We start from the raw sequence: 17,848 nt of genomic DNA on the forward strand, positions 1-17,848 counted from the left end.
TTTTTTTTTTTTTCTTATCACTGCCTCCACTGGGGAAAAGTTGATTAGGTTTAAATTTTCCCTAATGAGAAAAAGTAAATACTGAGACACAAGATTTTGGCAGGTAACTTTGGAGGGCCACAAGCCATTGTAATATCTGAGAGTTTTTTGCCCCACCCCCAAGAATCAATTTCCCCTCTCGAGAATGCATGTGATAGAAGGATGGTTCTGCTGCTGAGAACACCACTTACCCACAAAGGGAAGCGCGCTTCTTAGTCTCTCTCCTGCCTGCTTGCATTCCTCGTCTTCTGAATCTCTAAGGATGAATTCAGCTGCGTGTTACAGGGATCCCAATTAAACTGTCTGAGACCACAGTGGTGTTTATGGTTTGCTTAAGTCGTCTGGGGTTAGGTGCAGTGGCTCACTGATGCCCTCAGAACAGGCTCTTATCCACTCCACTATCCTCAGGGTATCGGGTATGTCTCCACTCTTGGCCACAAGATGGCTGTAGCAGCTCCAGGCATCAGAACCTCACAAAACTGCATTTGTAGGGTGAGGGAGGAAGAGGCAGGACTACAGTGAAAAGGGGCAGATGACTGGTAGGCAAATAAAAGTTGCTGAGCTCTCTCTTTTTCAATTTTAAATCCTCACCTCTCCATGCTTAGAGAGAGGAATGGAGAGCGAAACATTGATGTGAGACAGAAACATAGATCGGTTGCCTTCCTTACGCACCCCAACTGTTGTACAGGGCGACATTCAACCAACTGAACCACTCCAGCTGGGCCTCTTTCTTTCTTCACTCCTTTACCTTTTGGCTTTATCTAAACTATTATTCCCCAAACCCACACGTGGACACTATGCATCCACTTGGAAGGGTACACTAGCAATAGCACTAGCTGGTTGGCCTTGAACAAGTTACTTAATATCTCTGGGCCTCAGCTTCCTCATTTATGAAGTTAGGATCATGCACTAGATGCCTGATTATGGAAACGTATAAATAGCGCTGATGTGGAGATTCTTGAACCCATCTTTTGATGAATATACACATGCATTTCTGTTGTGGTCTGGGAATGAAACTGCTAGGTCATATGATATCTGAATGTTCCTCTTCTAGATGCCCTTTAAGGATCATTCCTAGTAATGGACCCAAACACTTTCATGGAGCACAGAGCCAGTAAATAGGTGTTTCTATCTTATCCAAAAATTCATGGTTAATAAGATTCAGTGCCACCCTAACCGGTTTGGCTCAGTGGATAGAGTGTTGGCCTGCGGACTGAAAGGTCTCAGGTTCGATTCCGGTCAAGGGCATGTACCTGGGTTGCAGGCACATCCCCAGTAGGAGGTGTGCGGAAGGCAGCTGATCGATGTTTCTCTCTCATCGATGTTTCGAACTCTCTATCTCTCTCCCTTCCTCTCTGTAAAAAATCAATAAAGTATATTTTTTAAAAATAAGATTCAGTGCCAGGGCTTGTCAGCGCAGTATTTTCTCCAGCCCAGCCCCTGCTGGGTAGCCACTACAGAAGGACACGTGCACACCCCCACACTCCAGAGCCTGCTTGTGAAGAAAGCCAAGTAGCAGGTGTCCCTTGTGATGGGGGTGAATTGCATTTCTATGGCCAGATGAGGCCCTTGTTACTAAGAGCCCACGTGGCCAGCCAAAATAAGTTTCTGGAGCTCTGGAAAATATTCACTCCATCATGAGGCACTTCAGAGCCAGCACTAAAAAATGAATGTCAACAGATAATTTAGTTCTTCTGAGCCCCTCTGTACTTGAAGCATCTGGTAGATCCTCAATAAAAAATAACCATAAAAGTATAGGGTAAAGTTCGCTGCAATAGCATTTTGTAAGAGAAATTTGTGTTTTAAGCACTTTTCAGGAAACAGGAAATTTCTCCAAAGTAAGCACTTAAAATACTATATACAAAAGGAGGTTTGGAATGTCAATTTCTGGTTTAGAGAAATGTGTGGAGCTCTAAAAACAGTGTCTGTCAAAGTACAGTCTATAGACCAGCATCAACATGAGCATCAGTTGTTAATAAAAGACTTAGATTTCAGCCCCACCCCAGAATCAGAATCTCGTGGGGTCTAGAAATTGGCATGTGAACAAACTCACAGGTAGGTGGTCCTTAGGCACCGAGCCCATGATCTGTGCTGCATTACCCACTGCAAAGGGTCTCCATGTTTTTGGGGGCCAGGCACTTCAATATAGAAAGATAAATGTCCTATCATTTACCCCTAAGCATCTCTGCTGGTTCTGGGGCAAGGTCCAATTTCTTGTTTGCAAAACTCTTCAGATCCTAGCCTCAAGTGGACCTACTGGCTTTTGCTTTTTCCTGGGATACCATTGGCTGAATTAAATCATCCACACAATTTTGCCTCTGTTGGTGACAGCGCCTTCTCAGTTGTCCCTCTTGTTTGAGACAGCCCTCTGTGGCTTTGTCCATGTCACTTCTGAATGCTCTTTGAAAACCTCCTTTGTCCTCATCAGCCGTCCACTTCAGAAGTGCTGGTGTTATTTTGAGGCAGGGTTTGGGATGCCATGTAGAATAAAGCCATGATTGTATTAAAAACCAGAAGAGGGTGAGCAGCTAACACAAACATGAATACAGCCTAAGCACATGCTGTACCAGGGTAGAGAAAGAGAATGCTCTGTTGTGGCTCTGCTTTGTTTCTGAGGTCTGGGTGCTCATGTAAAGTCCTCACAGACTTGCTAGTGAGATTTATAGGATTCCAGCTTGGCAAACGTTACCAATTTTGGGGCCCAAGGCCCTGGCCCCTGTAAGGCACAAGCCTAAATGTCTAAGATTCCCTACGGATGCGGGAAGGCCCCAGGCTCAGTTCTTGGGTTCTGGTGGCATCTTCCCTGTGCCCCCAAACACACATATCTAGTTTGTTCTTCCTCAGAGCTCAGCCCTCCACAAATTCCACCAAACACAATAATTTTCTGTTCTGATATAAAATTTTCAGGCCCTGGCCAAGTAGCTCAGTTAGTTGGTGTCATCCAGATGCACCAAGGTTGTGGGGTCGATCCTGGTCAGGGCCTGAAAGAATCAACCAATGAAGGCATAAGTGGGAGGAGCAACAAATCGATGTTTCTCTCTCTCCCTTCCTCTCTGTCTCTCGGAACCAATCAATAAAAAATAAAATAAAATCTCATAAAAACGTCATGTTTCCTCCTTAGCACCATGTCGCTTTGAAAACCTTTAGTAAAAGCATAGTCATCTACTTTGGGACACTTAACGTTATTTCACTGTCCGTTTTCCACCACAAGGAACACTCCAATACAACAGGAAATGGCGAATATGAATAGGCAGTCCTGGGCTAAAAATGAATGGTGGAAACTTTTACCAAAATGTTTTCCACCGAAGTTCACTTTCTTTAGTTTTGATGACTACCCACTGGGTCATTGTGGCCAGATGCCACTGACCAACCAGGAAATTGAAAAATAAATAAATAAACTGTTTCAATTTTGAATCCAGCCTTTCAGGAACTCTGGTTTTATGTTTTTGTTTTGTTTTAGGGTTTTTTTGGTGGGATGGGAACATAGAAAATGGTACTCTGACCCAAACTGAGCAAAGAGAGGAGTTTGGAGTGCAGCATGTTTAATTGTGAAAACGTTGGGATTATCACTTCATAAGAGTAGCAGAGAAAACGTGACAGAGAGGGAAGGGAAGGGAGCTCTATGCCACACCAGTATTCTGCTAGGAATACAATTTCATTCTCACAACACTACCTTGCTCCCTGTGCTCCTCCCTTTAGGCTAGAAAACAGGTTCCTTAAGGTTAGGCAACTTGCTCAGGGTCACCCACTTGTGGTGACCAAGCAGGAATTCTAATGTCGATCCCGTTTTACTCTTCCTTGGTGTCCTTGAAGAGAAAGCTGTGTGGAGTCTTAATAAAATCCCCTCTATGGTACGGCAGCCTGGTTGCTAAAATAAATATCGCCATTCAATAAGAAATCCCTATGCTATACATCTATAGAACACTCATTTCTAGTTATATTCATGCTGTTCATTTTAACGCCAATCAGAAGAACCGTGAATAGGGCCTGTAGTAGTTGTCAAGCAGCTGTTGAATATATAGTGTTAATTTTACCCAGTTCCAAGAGCACCGGACATTGGCATTCCTGTGAAGATGCAGCACTTAAAATTGTTCCCAGTGCCCTCTGAGCCCTAGTCTCCCCACACGGCAGACACGTGCGGAGGAGACAAAAGATGATAACTGAGGACTAAGGCCCAATGAATCACGCTGGGGAAGGTCTTTGAAGCTCATTGAGTCTCTGAGTGATATTTTGGGTCAGCTTCAACTTTCTGCATTCTCCTCCTGCCGAAACATCACTTGTTTCTAGATTAAAGTGTGGTGTAGACCACAGTGAATCCCAGCTTCAAGATTTGTGGTGAAACGGGACAAACCTAGAGTTTGGGAACAGATAGGGGAAAAAACGTGCTCCCTCACAATAAGCCACCCTACCTGTTACATTGTTAGTATTGGTTTGTTCTTGTCTGGACTGATAGCCTCTACTGACTTGGCCTAAGAGCAAACGCTGCAGAGGCAGGTAAGGTGGGAAAAGGAAGTGAACTTCCACCCCACGTGGCTGAAGCAATGCCTGCCTATCTCCACTCTGCTAGCAAAGAAAGCTGAGAATCCAGCTCAGCCAAAGGCCTGAAAGAAAGCACAAAAGCATGAAAAAGAGCTTAAATCTCACTGTTCTTTCAAAAAGCTTCAGTTCAGTCAAGGTGTGAGTTTAAAAGTCGTATCATTGGTAGCACTCCTTCTCTTTACTTACAGATGTTCACTCATGAGGTTTAACCTTACATAAACCCAGCCTAGCTGCAGAAGCAAGATGGCATGGGGGTCTCAGCGTGCATTTGAAGAAACCCCAGATCATCTCCTTAAATTGTTTGTTCTCTCCTTCGAGCCTAATAATAGTCCTTTATGCCATTCCTATTATGGCTCACAATTCCTTCCATTTTGGGTTAAAGGCCAGAAGATCCCGATCCACGTGCGTGCTCCAAAGCCCCCATCTCCAAGCGTGGCTGCCCGTGGGCGCACCAGTAAACGTGGGTGGAATGGAACAGGCTCCTCCAACGTCTTTTCCACCTCCGATTTCCGTTAAACATCTGCGCTGGGCACAGCGCGCAGCCTCCACAGGGCCGGTCTCTTGGAGGCGAGGTTGGACACTAGGAGGGCCGAGGCCGAGGGCTCAGGGCGCACTTCCTGCGGGGCGGCGGGCGGGGCGGGGCTGCCCGCCTCCCGTCCTCCCTCCTCCAGTTCCCCTTGTCCCCACCCCTCCTTCCCGGGTGGCCCAGGCGCCGCGGGGGCGGGGCGCGAGCGGGCTGGGCGGCGTGGCGGTGCTGGCCGGCCGCCAGCGGCCAAGGTGCGAGCGGACCGCGGGGCTCGGGCGCGGAGCGGGGGCGCGCAGCGCGGAGCAGCCAGCCCAGCCCAGCCCCGCGGGCAGAGGTGCCGGCGGGCGGCGGCGGCGGCTTCCAGTTCAGCGGGTGCAGGGCCTCTGACAGAGCTGCGGCCGAGCGGGGCCTCGGCCGCGCGTTCCGGGCGGTGCTCGTCATGTCGGGCGGGCTCCCCAAGGCCTTGCCGTCCACGGGGCCCCACTCGCTGCGCGACATGCCGCACCCGCTGGCCGGCTCCAGCAGCGAGGAGGCCGTGGGCGGCGACAGCACGCCCAGCCCGGACCTGCTGATGGCCCGCAGCTTCGGCGACAAGGTGGGGCGCGCTTAGCTGGGGATCGGGAGGGTCGTGTCTCTCCCAAAGGGGATGATGGTTCCCAGCCCCCTTGGGCACCGGGCCGCGCCCACCCTGGCGCCCCTTCCCTGGGGGGATGGAGGGGGGTGGGGAGATGGAGGGGCACGGCCGTACCCTCGCCCCCAGAGCCTTTCCTTAGGAAAAGGCGTTTCCTCTCTGCCGCCCCCGTGGGGTCACAGCTGCGGGGGAAGCGGGCCGAGGGAACGGGCTTGCCAGGCTGTGACTGGTCTGGAGTGCTGGTGATAGCTGGTGGGAGGGGTCCCGCCTGCGTGGTGATAGCTGGTGGGAGGGGTCCCGCCTGCGGGTAGGGGCCGGAGGCTTGCGGGCAGTACTCGGCGCCTGTGCCCTGGGATGGGGTCCCAAGTTCCTCCTGGCGCATCCCAGATGGCTGAGCTGCAAAGTAACTTGTAGGTCCCTCCAGCTGGCTGGGGCTGCCAAGAAGTAGGAGTTAATGGTTTTCTGCAGCAGGTCTGGGCAGCTTCGATCTCACTGCCAGTCATCTTCCCCGTCTGTCAGGTGGGGAGGGATCTTTGTTTAGGTTTGTTGTGTGCCCTGAGAAGTCACCTGACTCAGACCCCAGCGGCGGGAGGGGACTCAGCTGTGGTTTTCTGTCTGGGCTCCCTTCACCTTTGACGGCCTCCCACACTATTTAGCTTTGGCAGACGCTGGTTTTGTGGTCGAGGGAAAGAAAGCTCGCCCTTTGACCTTCTTTGTGCAGAGAGAGGCTCCTGATTTTCTCTAAGCAGCGTAACCCTCCTGCTGCTTTGAGAGACAGCAGAGTCCAGTGGCGGGTAAGGGGCCGCATCCCCCTCCCCCATCGCCATTTCAGCTGTGACCAGGGCTTGAGCCGCGATTGTACCAGCGCTGCGGTTGACATTTATTACTAGTTGCAGAAATTAGAATTGTTCTCAACACTTGTGACCAGGGTTTCCTCCTCCTAGTAAAATATGAGATGAATTCCTTCTTGTTCTGCTACTAAGTGAAATTAGGGAACCTAACTTTCTTTCCCCCTTAGATGGGAGGGCATGTGGTACAATTAAAATGAGCATGCCTGCACTGAGCACTCAAAATATCTAGGGAGGGTGCTTGATATACCTTCTTGAGAGGGTTTGCAAAAGCAAAGATCGGGGAGTCAGGGGAAAAGCATTAGGAGCAAGAAGACTTAAAAAGCTAATAAAGCCAGTGGATTGAGCAACTTGAAGTGTGTGTGAGTGGCTCTTTGTTTTTCTTTATTTTATAGATGATAAACTATATGAAGGCTTATGTCAGTTGGAAATACCTTCCTCATATTTACCACTCAATAAGAAATAGTTGAAATGACTGAATAATTTGTTGCTTTCTCATGGAAAGAGTAATTGTCCTATATGTATGTTGGTTAGGAACTGAGGTTACATCTTTTGATTTCCATCTCAGGTCCGTGTAGGATAGTGAGTGAATTTATCTATTGCTGTGTAATGAATTACCCCAAAATTTAGCACCTGAAAATAGTACCTGTGGGTCAAAAATCTGGAAGTTTAGCTGGGTGGTTCTGACTGAGGTCTTTCATGAGGTTTCCACCAAGCTGTTGACGAGGGTTTTGTGGTCATCCGAAGGCTGGAATGGGGAGTGAACATCCAAGCTCACTCAGGTGGCTGTTGGCGGCATTGGTTCCTCTCCATTGGGCATAGCAACTGGTTTCTTCCAGCAAGTGATTCCAGCAAGCGAGAGATCCCAAGACTCAATCCCCAATCTTGTATAAGCTAATCTTGGAAGTGACATACATGCCTCTGCCATATTCTGTTGGTCACATAGACCAATGCCAGTACAGTGTGGGAAGAGGGTATGAATGAATATAGGCACTCTTGTTTATATAATTAGCCAATGGCTTCATTACATGTAGTTTCACTTAAAGTCACAGAACTGATCAGCAACATTAAGTTAGAGGTCAGGGGGGCCATCTTGGCGGCTGGCTACAACTGATGGCTATTTTAAATATTTGCTTAATAGTCCACTCTTGGAGGACACCTGAACCAGAAGTGTGGGCATTTCACTAATAAGTACTGGGAGGACATATGCCCTGTACCACCAAGATCTTGTTGATGGACAGGAGGTCAGGATCAAGTCTAATTTCTGCTGGCTGCTTTTACAGAGACAGTTATATGAGAGAGAGAGTCTTGAAGGCCTTATTATTAATTATTGATTTTTTTGGTTGATCTTTACCCCAGGTTATTTTTTCCATTGATTCTTAAAAAAATGTTTTTATTGATTTTTAGAGAGAGAGGAAGGGAGAAAGAGAGAGAGAGAGAGAAACATCGATGAGAGAGAAGCATCAATTGCATGCTCCCACTGGGGATTGAGCCTCAACCCATGTGCCCTTACTAGAAATCAAACTGGTGACGTCTTGGTGCATGGGCTGATGCTCAACCAACTGAGCCACACTGGCCAGGCTCCATTGATTTTTTCTTTTAGAAAGAGTAGAAGGGGGAGGGGGCGGGAGTGAGAGAGAGAAGAGACACATCGATTGGGCCAGGGATCAAACCTGCAACCTAGGCACGTGCCTTTTACCAGGAATTGAACCTGAGACCCTTTGGTGCATGGGCTGACACTCTAACCACTGAGAACAATGGCCAGGGATAATTATTGAATATTTAATAAGTCTCCTTAGAGCTGTAAGGAACACCAAAATGACATCATTCCCAAGGGTCTGATTTATAGTAACTCACTTTTCCTTAGAGGCTAAGCAATATAATTTGATTCTCTGGGAGTAACATTTTCCTTGAATCTTGGCATGTGCATATATGTTTTCATAACTCTGGAGAAATTTCTGTAGAGAGAAGCTGACAAGCATCAAAGGTGAATCAGGACCAGTGGAAGGAAGGCTTCCCTTTGCCCTGCTTTTTCTTGCCTGGGCAGCATGCAGGGCAGGTAGGAACATTGAGTGCTCCGGGTTGTCTTTAAAAAGAAGCCTATTCTGCCCTAGCCGGTTTGGCTCAGTGGGATAGAGCGTTGGCATGTGGACCGAAGGGTCCTGGGTTCCATTCCGGTCGAGAGCACGTACCTGGGTTTCAGGCTCAAGCCCTGGCCCTGGTCAGGGTGCATGCAGGAGGCAACCAATGGATATGTCTTTCTCTCATCGATCTTTCTCTGTCCGTCTCTCCACCTCCCTTCCACTCTCTCTAAAAATCAATGAAAAAATATCATCGGGTGAAGATAAATAAACAAGAAAAAAAGAAACCTGTTCTCCTGGCTTTTTGGATATTAGGGTTGTGATCCTGGATGCCTGCTTCAGAGTCAGTTCTGGGCTTGGAGAATGAGGATTTGACAGGCTGCTTACAGTGCAGGGTTATTACATTACGCGAGGGGAATTGCTTTCTGTGGGCCCAGGACGGTGCCATGAACAGGGATGCCTAGTGTCCCGGCAGGTCTGAATGGCCTCTGGGATACTAGGAGGAGGGAAAGACCATGGCCTCTCCACCCACAAAATCTAAAATCATTCAACCCATGGAGTAATGGGAGGAACCCTTTCTACCAAGAGTTGCTAAGACTAGGTCTTTTAAAGCCAGCTTAGCTCACCAGGCCTTCCATCACTACATCCTTCATTTCCAGCTACAATGTAAGTAAACCACTGTCCATCTCTCTTTTTTTACTTTCATCTGCAAACCGCTCTGGGTGCGTCTCCCCTGACTCGGTCTCCAACTCCCGTGTGCCTCCCCAAACTTAACATCAATCCCTCTTAAGTCCCAATGGTGGTTAACACCCCTGCCCACATCCTCAGCCTCTTTACTGAACTCTTCCACCTACTTCCAGCCCCCTCAGGTCACTGCTTCCCCTGAAGTCTTTGAAATGGAGGTGTCTTTTCCTCCTGTACGCCACGTACATCAGGTTTAGGAGATAAAAGTTAGTGTCCTTTCTCTCCACGAGCCAAGTTCTGCTCCTTGGAGGTTCATGCCTTTTTATTTGTTCATTCAGCAAATATTTGAGGGCCTGCTAAGAGTCAGGCACTGTTCTAGGAACCTGAGATGAATCAACCAGTTGAAGACTCTCACCCTCATTGGGTACATTTACTGTATCATGTAATACATGCTATGGAAGGAGGAAGCAGTAGGGCAGGGAGGGGAGTGTTCAGGATCACTGGCCATGGGGGTGGGGATGTAGGTAGGCCTTATTGAGAACGGGAGATTGGAGCAGAGACGTGAAGGAAGTGAGGCAGTCTGTGAGTGGATGTCTGGAGGAATGCCCAGGTGGAGGGAACAGCCAAAGCAGGGGCCTGAAGGCACATTCTCGGGGTGTCAGGGAATAGCCCAGAGGCCAGTGTGGCGAGAGCAGAGTGAGCAATGGAAAGTCACAGGCTGAGGGTGTGGTGCGATGGGGGCAGACCGTGTAGGGCCTGGTAGGCCACCCCGAGAACTTTAGGCTTTACTCTGAGAGTCATTGCAGGGCCTTGAGTAGAAGGAGGGCATGGTTTGGCTTATGTGTTGAAAAGGATCACACAGGCTGTTGAATTGAGAATCCTTTATTTGACTATACTACTGGGTTAGGTTTCTTTTTAATTAAAAGGTCATAAACCAAAGGCAAATTGGCTCGTGTTGTTAAAGAGCCCCAGGTATCTGGCTTCATGGATGGCTGGAACTAGGTATTCAAATGATGTCGGGGATCTGCCACCTTCCTCTTGTCTCTGCGTTCTTCTGTGTTAGCTTTATTGTTAGGGGAGGGATATGTTGTACAAACAAGCTTCACAACTACGGCAGAAAGAGAGCACCTCTTTCCTGATAGTTCCAGCAGAAGCTTGGCCTGGTGTCTCATGGACCTAAATTGGGTCAGGCACCGAAGCCAATCTTTGTAACTCGGCTGACTCAGACCTGACACCGGCCCTTATCTTTAGAGCGTGGAGAAAGGAAGTTTTAGTATGTTCGTTTGAACTGTGAAATATATATCCAAAGTATATAAAATGCATCTCTTTAATCTAAAGAATAAAATGTATCTATATGGTTTAAAAAATAATAACATGAACACTCATGTTCCTTATGCTCCAGGTTAAACTATAGAATATTATGAATATTTTAGAAGTCCTCTTGGTGCCTGAGGAGGAAAGAGGTGGCCTCCAAAGCAAAGTGAAGATGCTGTTATTAGAAATAGGACCGATGGATATTGGACAAGCAGAAACAACAAATGTCCATTGCAGACCTTCCACTACCTTTTTCTTCCCACTCCTATTCGTTAAACTCTTTAGACCTCTCCCTCCTCAACTCACTGTCTTCTCAAATCATGCCCTCACCTCACGGAACTCTATCCAAAATTCTCAGGATTTAAATTTTTTATTTTATTTTAGTGTGCATGTTTTTTTACCCTATTTCAGTCACCTTCACTTCTTTTTTTGAAATCAACTGCCCTCTCCCATGGCCACACCCTTGTACTATAACATCACAACTGTTCCTGCTCAGAGATAATGCCATCCGATGCCATCTTTTCTTGCCTTACCCTCTCCTTAGTCCAGGGGTGGGCAAACTTTTTGACTTGAGGGCCACAATGGGTTCTTAAACTGGACCGGAGGGCCGGAACAAAAGCATGGATGGAGTGTTTGTGTGAACTAATATAAATTCAAAGTAAAGGAGCGGAGTGGAGAGCAAGAGAACCGGATAGAACAGCCGGATCCGGCCCGCGGGCCGTAGTTTGCCCACGGCTGCCTTCGTTAGTAATAACTGACTACACCTGTTCTCTGACCGCCTGCGTTTACCTACCTCCTTTGTAGTCCATGGCTCATCTGGTCAGTTGCTCCTGCCACTGTCTTTTACTCAGTTTCTTTGCTTTCCTTCTTTTACACCTAATCTGGGTCATCCCATTTGTTCATGTCTTTTGCCTACACCTCGGGCTGAAGATACCGGAGAATTCCTGCCCATGTAAAACCACAAATTCCAGCTACACTTGGGGCCTCTGGCTGGGGACTCCCACCTTTCCACAGTAGGCCCCCATTCAGCACTGTGGCTGATCTCAAGCTTTTCTCTGCTCCTCACACCCTTCACCCCTCTACTCCACCCTTCCTTCTGCTAATGGCCTCGTTTTCTAGCTCAGAAAAGATAGAAGCCATAGTAAAATAACTTCACCAAAATACAAATGTTCTGAATCTGCAGCCATCCTTGCTTTCTGCCCCCTGTTGCAGTAGAAGAGATTCTAAGTGGATCCTGGACTATACAGCCCGCCCCTCTGGCCTCTTGGAGACCAGACCCTGCTCTGTTGTCCTCCTGCCTCACGATTTCAGACTCCCTTTCAACTGGCTCAATCCCGTCAATATTTAAACATTCAAGTTGTTGTTGTTTCTAAAACAAAGCAGGAGTGAAGAAAACTCTGCTTCTCTTTCATCTCCTGTCTGATTTTGTGACTCCTCTTCAGAGCCAGACTTCTTGAAAGAAAGGTTTGCTCCTCTTGTCTCTACTTCCTAACCTCTGGCTTACTGGCCAGCCTCATGCTGTCTGGTTTCTGACTTTCCTGTTCTGGGCTCCTCGTGACTTCCTTATTGCTAAATCCAGTAGATGCCTCGCAGCCCTTATCTTACCTGACCTCTTGGTCGCACTTGATCCTGTTGAGAACCTCCCCGCTTGAAACACGCACTTGATCCTGTTGAGAACCTCCCCGCTTGAAACACTGCGCTGGGCTTTGTGTTTTGGAGAGTGCACTCTGCAGCCAGGTTGTCTGGATTTGAGTCCCAGCTCCACTACTTACCGTCTTTGGAACAGCACATTATTTTATCTCTCTGAGCCTCAGTTTCCTCATCTTAAAAGGGGGATAACAGAGGTACCTACATCACAGGGTTGCTATGGTAACCCATTGAGTTCATTTCAAAAACACACTACCATGAGAGTGTCTGGTATATAGTGAGCCTTTCATAAATGTGAGATGGCGGTGGTTGTTTTTATTCCTAGCTTTTTTTTTTTTTTGCCTAGTCTTTTGTCAATTTCTGTATTAGTTGCAGTCCAGTCAGGAAATAAAAACCACTGTAGGTATTTCAAACTGAAAGACTATAATGCCGGGAATTAGTTACATAAGTGATGGAAAACATGAGAAATCTGGCAGAGGACAGAGCCGTAACCTGGAGAGTAGCAGTAGCAGATTGGGAAGCAAGTGGGAGCCAAAGGGGTCAAGATGACTAGGATGCAGTTTGAAGTCAGGAGTTCAAGACAGAGTTGCCCAAACCCTGCAGTTGAAAGCCCAGGAGAACATCAAGGCTTAGCACAAATGGTGCCTCAGGGAAGCTTTTCTTTATTATATACTAGAGGCCCAGCACGCACGAAAACGTGCAGTGTGCACAAAAACCTGTGCGAGTAGCTCGCTTCTGCTTGCCTCAGCTGGCCGCCCCGTCCTCCGCTGCTCATAGCTCTCCGCTGCTCGCAGCTCTGCTAGTAGCTCGCGCCCTCGCCCCGCCCAGTGTGAGAGCCGCTGCTCTTTTGGTCCTGACGGCATGATGGCCACGGGCTTTTTATATTAAGAGATGCATAACTCCAATAGATATAAATAGAGATGTGGGTGGAAGGTGCAGAGGTCGAGGTCAGAATTTAGACCAAGTAGATATTGACAGTCACATGGAGGGAGGAGGTCATAGCAGTTTGGTGGCTTAGGGGGAAAGACTGAGTTGAGGGAAGGACTTCAGGATAAGGGAGAATTGAGTGTTAGTGGAGTTTATGGGGAAGAAGCCACGTTCTATGATAAATAAGAGTCTCTTAAATGAAAATAAGTACATAAATAACAGCTTGTCAAAAGTGCACTAATTCATGTATGAGCAATTGGGTTTGTTTGCTTGATATTAGAGAGGTCATATGCTATCCGACATCTGCTTTGCCCCAGATGTGAGAATTCCTTGTTTTGACTGCCACAGCAAGGATCAGGAATTCTTGTCTTGGGTGTGTGTGTGTGTGTGTGTGTGTGTGTGTGTGTGTGTGTGTGCAGGGAGGAGGTGCGGGGGGAGGGGGTGTAAGAGAGTGGACAAGGGCAAGAGGGATACACAGAAAAAGTGTTTCAGGGCTCCTATTTGCGGAAAGGCACAGAGGAAGGAAAAGCACACAGCGTGTTTGAGTAGCAGAGTGTAAGCACTATTCAAAACCCATGTTTCTTGAGCATCTGCTACATGCCTGGTTCTCTGCTATATAATGGGAATAGTGAAAAAGATTTATTAAGGTCTCTCCCTTGAGAGGGTCATGGTCCAATGAAGAAGAATGACCATACACAGATGGTTGTAATAAAATGTGAAAGATGCTAAATATATTTACTTGCTCTATGACTGTGGGTGAGTTTCTTAACTTTGTACAGTAGTCCTCGCCCCTTATGCGAAGATTTGCTTTTCGCAGTTCATTACCCATGGTCACTGCAGTCTGAAAATATTAAAATTTCTCAGCCATCAACATCTTCTACTCCTGACATACACTGAGTGGCCAGATTATTTTGATCTCTGAATGCATAAAAATCTGGCCACTCAGTGTAGGTACTATATAATAAAAGGCTAATATGCAAATTGTCCCCTTGACCAGGAGTTCAACCAGCAGGCAGGCAGGCCAACCGCACATGTCCCTTCCCCCCGGCCAGGCTGGCTGGACCCCATCCATGCACGAATTCATGCACCGGGCCTCTAACACACACACACACACACACACACACACACACACACGCACGCACGCACACACACGCGCGCGCACACACACACCGAGTGGCCAGATTATTATGCGTTCAGAGATCATAATAATCTGGCCACTCAGTGTATAACCTATTGACACTGTCATGGCTCCCTGATCTAGGATCACCCAAAGCATCTGATCCTCCTCCTGATCTGACATGGTCAGGAGGTCAGTGTAGCCTAATGTTATCCCAGTGCCTATGTCATTCACCATACTTCATCTCATCACGTAGGCAATTTATCTCATATCATCACAAGAAGGGTGAGTGATGCCCTAACTGGTTTGGGGATAGAGCGTTGGCCTGCAGACTCAAGGGTCCCAGGTTCGATTCCTGTCAAGGGCATGTACCTTGGTTGTGGGCACGTCCCCAGTAGGAGGTGTGCAGGAGGCAGCTGATCGATGTTTCTCTCTCACCGATGTTTCTGACTCTCTATCCCTCTCCCTTCCTCTCTGTAAAAAATCAATAAAATATATTAAAAAAAAAGAAGGGTGAGTGCAGTGCAATAGGGTACTTTGAGAGGAAGACCATAGTCTCAACTTTTATTACAGTATATTGTTGTAATATCATAGGTAAGTATCTATAGGAAGCAACAGAGTATATACAGGGCTTGCTACTAATCGAGGTTTCCGGCATCCACTGGGGGTCTTGCATCTTATCCCCTGCATATAAGGGGGGACTGCCATAATGCCCAATGTCCACTATCTAAATTTTGGATTATTTTTCAGGGGTGCTCTGAAGATTAAATGAGTGTTTAAAATAGTGTCTGGCACACAGTAAATACTATGGAAATACTGGGTGTTGTTATTACCTCCGAAGCAGACCCAGGGAAAACATTTAACTGCTGGTAGTTTGAGAGGTGAAGGGGTGAGACAGGGAAGGGAAGGCAACCAGTGAAAGGTGTTCCGGAGCCGCTGTTCACTGAGCAGAGCTGGAGCTGTACCCCCCTGGGACTCCTGGGAGCCTGTGTAGAACGTGCACCTTGGTTATCAAACAGCAACCCTGTCGGTCGTTGGTTGCGCACTGCTCAGTGGGGTGTTTGGGCATGAATTCCCAAGCACTTTCTATCCTGCCGCATGAGTGAGCAAAGCAGGTTCAGCAGCCAGAGGAAGCAGTCAGGCCAAGAAATGAAGGTGCTGGCAGCTGGAAGTCAGGACAGTGGGCACTGAACTGGCCAGGCCAAGAGGATATGGGTGGGACACAGACATCGTCTACTACATTTGTGAAAATAATACACAGGGAAAGAAGTAAGGAGTGACCGTGCTGAGGAGGATGGTGACTTTTCCAAAGGAGATGATGTTTGAGTTGGAGAATGAAGAAGTAGATGTTTTTACAAATGGGCAGGGAAGGAAGAGTATCTTGAGCAGAAAAACCAGCAGGTGCAAAGCTTGGCAGTGTCAGATTGCATGAGTGTGTGTGGGGTAGTGGGCAGGTGAGCGATGTGGCTGGAAGGGTAGGTAGTGGGCAGGTTGTAGTCTGAAAGGGCAAGTAGTAAAGGCTTTATCCTGCATGACTGGGAGGCCAATTGTATTTTAAGCATGGAAGGTGCAGGGCCATACTTGTGATTAGACAGGTCACTGGCTGAGCCCCTAGCCAGGATTGGGTGGGTGGAGCCAATAGGCAAGGACTCCAGGAAGAAGGCTGTTGCAGCAGAAAGTAAGGGAGGACAGTTTCACTAGAGCTGTGACTTACTGGATTCAGGGAGTGGAGCCGTCAGGAGTTTGGTGTGCAAATGATAGAAATCCAATGGCGCTACATTGTTCTCAAGGGTCGCCAATTGTGGCATGTGACAAAATTTTCTTCTTTTTAAAGACTGAAAAATATTCCATTATGTGTATATACATTTTCTTTATCCACTCATCTGTTGATTGGCTATTGTGAATAATGCTGCATGAACCTGGGTATGGAAATACCTCTGCCAGATCCTGTTTTCAGTTCTTTTATATATATACATACCCAGAAGCGGATTGCTGGATCATACAGTAAATCTGTTTTTTAAGAATTTTTATTGATTGGTTTGAGAGAGAAAGAGAGAAAGAAACATAAATTTGTTGTTCCACACATCCATACATTCATTGGTCGAGTCTTATATGTTCCCTGACCGGGGATTGAACCTGCAACCTTGGCGTATCAGGATGATGTTCTAACTAACTGACCTGGCAGGGCCTAGTGATTCTCTTTTTACTTTTTTGAGGAACTTCCGTATTGCTTTTCACTGTGGCTGCACAATGAAAATTTTACAGTCCCACCAACAGTGCATGAGGATTCCCATTCCATTCTCACCAACCCTTGTTCTTTTCTAGGCTTTTGATGGTGGCATTTTAATGGATGTGAAGTTATACAAAGTTTTGTGTCCTTTGCACAAAACTTTGAAAGTTTGATGTAGACCTGTTTGTCTTATTTTTGCTTTTGTTGCCTATGTTTTTGGTGTCATATCCAAGAAATCATTGCCAAGTCCAATGTCCTGAAGCTTTTCTCTTGTTTGTTTTTGTTATTTTTTCCCCAGGAGATTCATAGTTTCCGGTCTTAGGTTTAGGTCTTTAATCCATTTTGAGTTAATTATTGTAAGTCGTGTAAGATGAGGGTCCAAATTCATTGTTTTGCATGTGGAGATCCAATTTTCCCACTTCCACTTGCTGAAAAGACTATCCTTTCCCCATTGTGGGTGTATATATGTTTAAAGCTCATTTCTTACCAATATTAATAAACCATGTTATGTTAATATTTGAAGTGCTAAGTGTATGAAGAACTTCTCTGTACTGTGCACTGTATAAGGCCTTATGTTCCTTGGGAGTTAAAATATCCAAATTCCGGGATATATATCCTGGGTATATATGTAAAAATTAGCCTGGGACAGGTCAGGTCTCAGACGTGCAGATAAATGATACCTTATTGTAATTAGATCAAAAGTGGTATGGGATGGTTGTTTTATTGCAGAAATGGAAGCCTAGGCCTTCTTTAGAGCTATTTAATTAGGGCAGAGGTATGTTCTAAGGCAGTGGTCGGCAAACTCATTAGTCAACAGAGACAAATATCAACAGTACAACGATTGAAATTTCTTTTGAGAGCCGAAAACCGACTTCTGCACATGGGCCACGAAGTTTCAATCGCACTGTACGTGCGTGCCCACACATGGTATTTTGTGGAAGAGCCACACTCAAGGGGCCAAAGAGCCACATGTGGCTCGTGAGCCGCGGTTTGCCGACCGCTGTTCTAAGGAATTGGGCTTGTCATTCTTCTGGCATTGGCATCTATGCTGCAAAAATGCAGTATCGCAGCCTTTCTCTGCCCTGTCTGGGCAAGAGAATCTGGTTTATCTCAATGACTCACATCAGCAGTTGTGAAGGACACTTGGTCTTTTCGTTCATTCCTCAGAGATTTATGTGGGCCTATCGTGTGCTATGCCTGAAGGATACATAGATGAACAAGATGACCTCACCTTCCAGGCAGCCGAGATCCAGGAAGGGAGACAG

At 47.0% G+C, this 17,848-nt stretch overlaps 1 protein-coding gene across 1 annotated transcript in view; it reads left to right on the forward strand.

Moving 5' to 3' along the window:
* Positions 1–5,337: 5,337 nt before the first annotated feature.
* The window catches only part of SNX30 (sorting nexin family member 30), a 91,972-nt gene continuing 79,461 nt past the window's right edge, over positions 5,338–17,848 (forward strand). The window contains exon 1 of the mRNA XM_080668956.1: positions 5,338–5,699. Coding sequence (XP_080525082.1) covers positions 5,544–5,699 — 156 coding nt within the window. The 5' untranslated portion in view covers positions 5,338–5,543. The remainder of the gene's footprint in view (positions 5,700–17,848) is intronic.

Source organism: Plecotus auritus (assembly GCF_963455305.1).
Source record: "Plecotus auritus genome assembly, chromosome: 5".
Lineage (NCBI taxonomy): Eukaryota > Metazoa > Chordata > Mammalia > Chiroptera > Vespertilionidae > Plecotus > Plecotus auritus.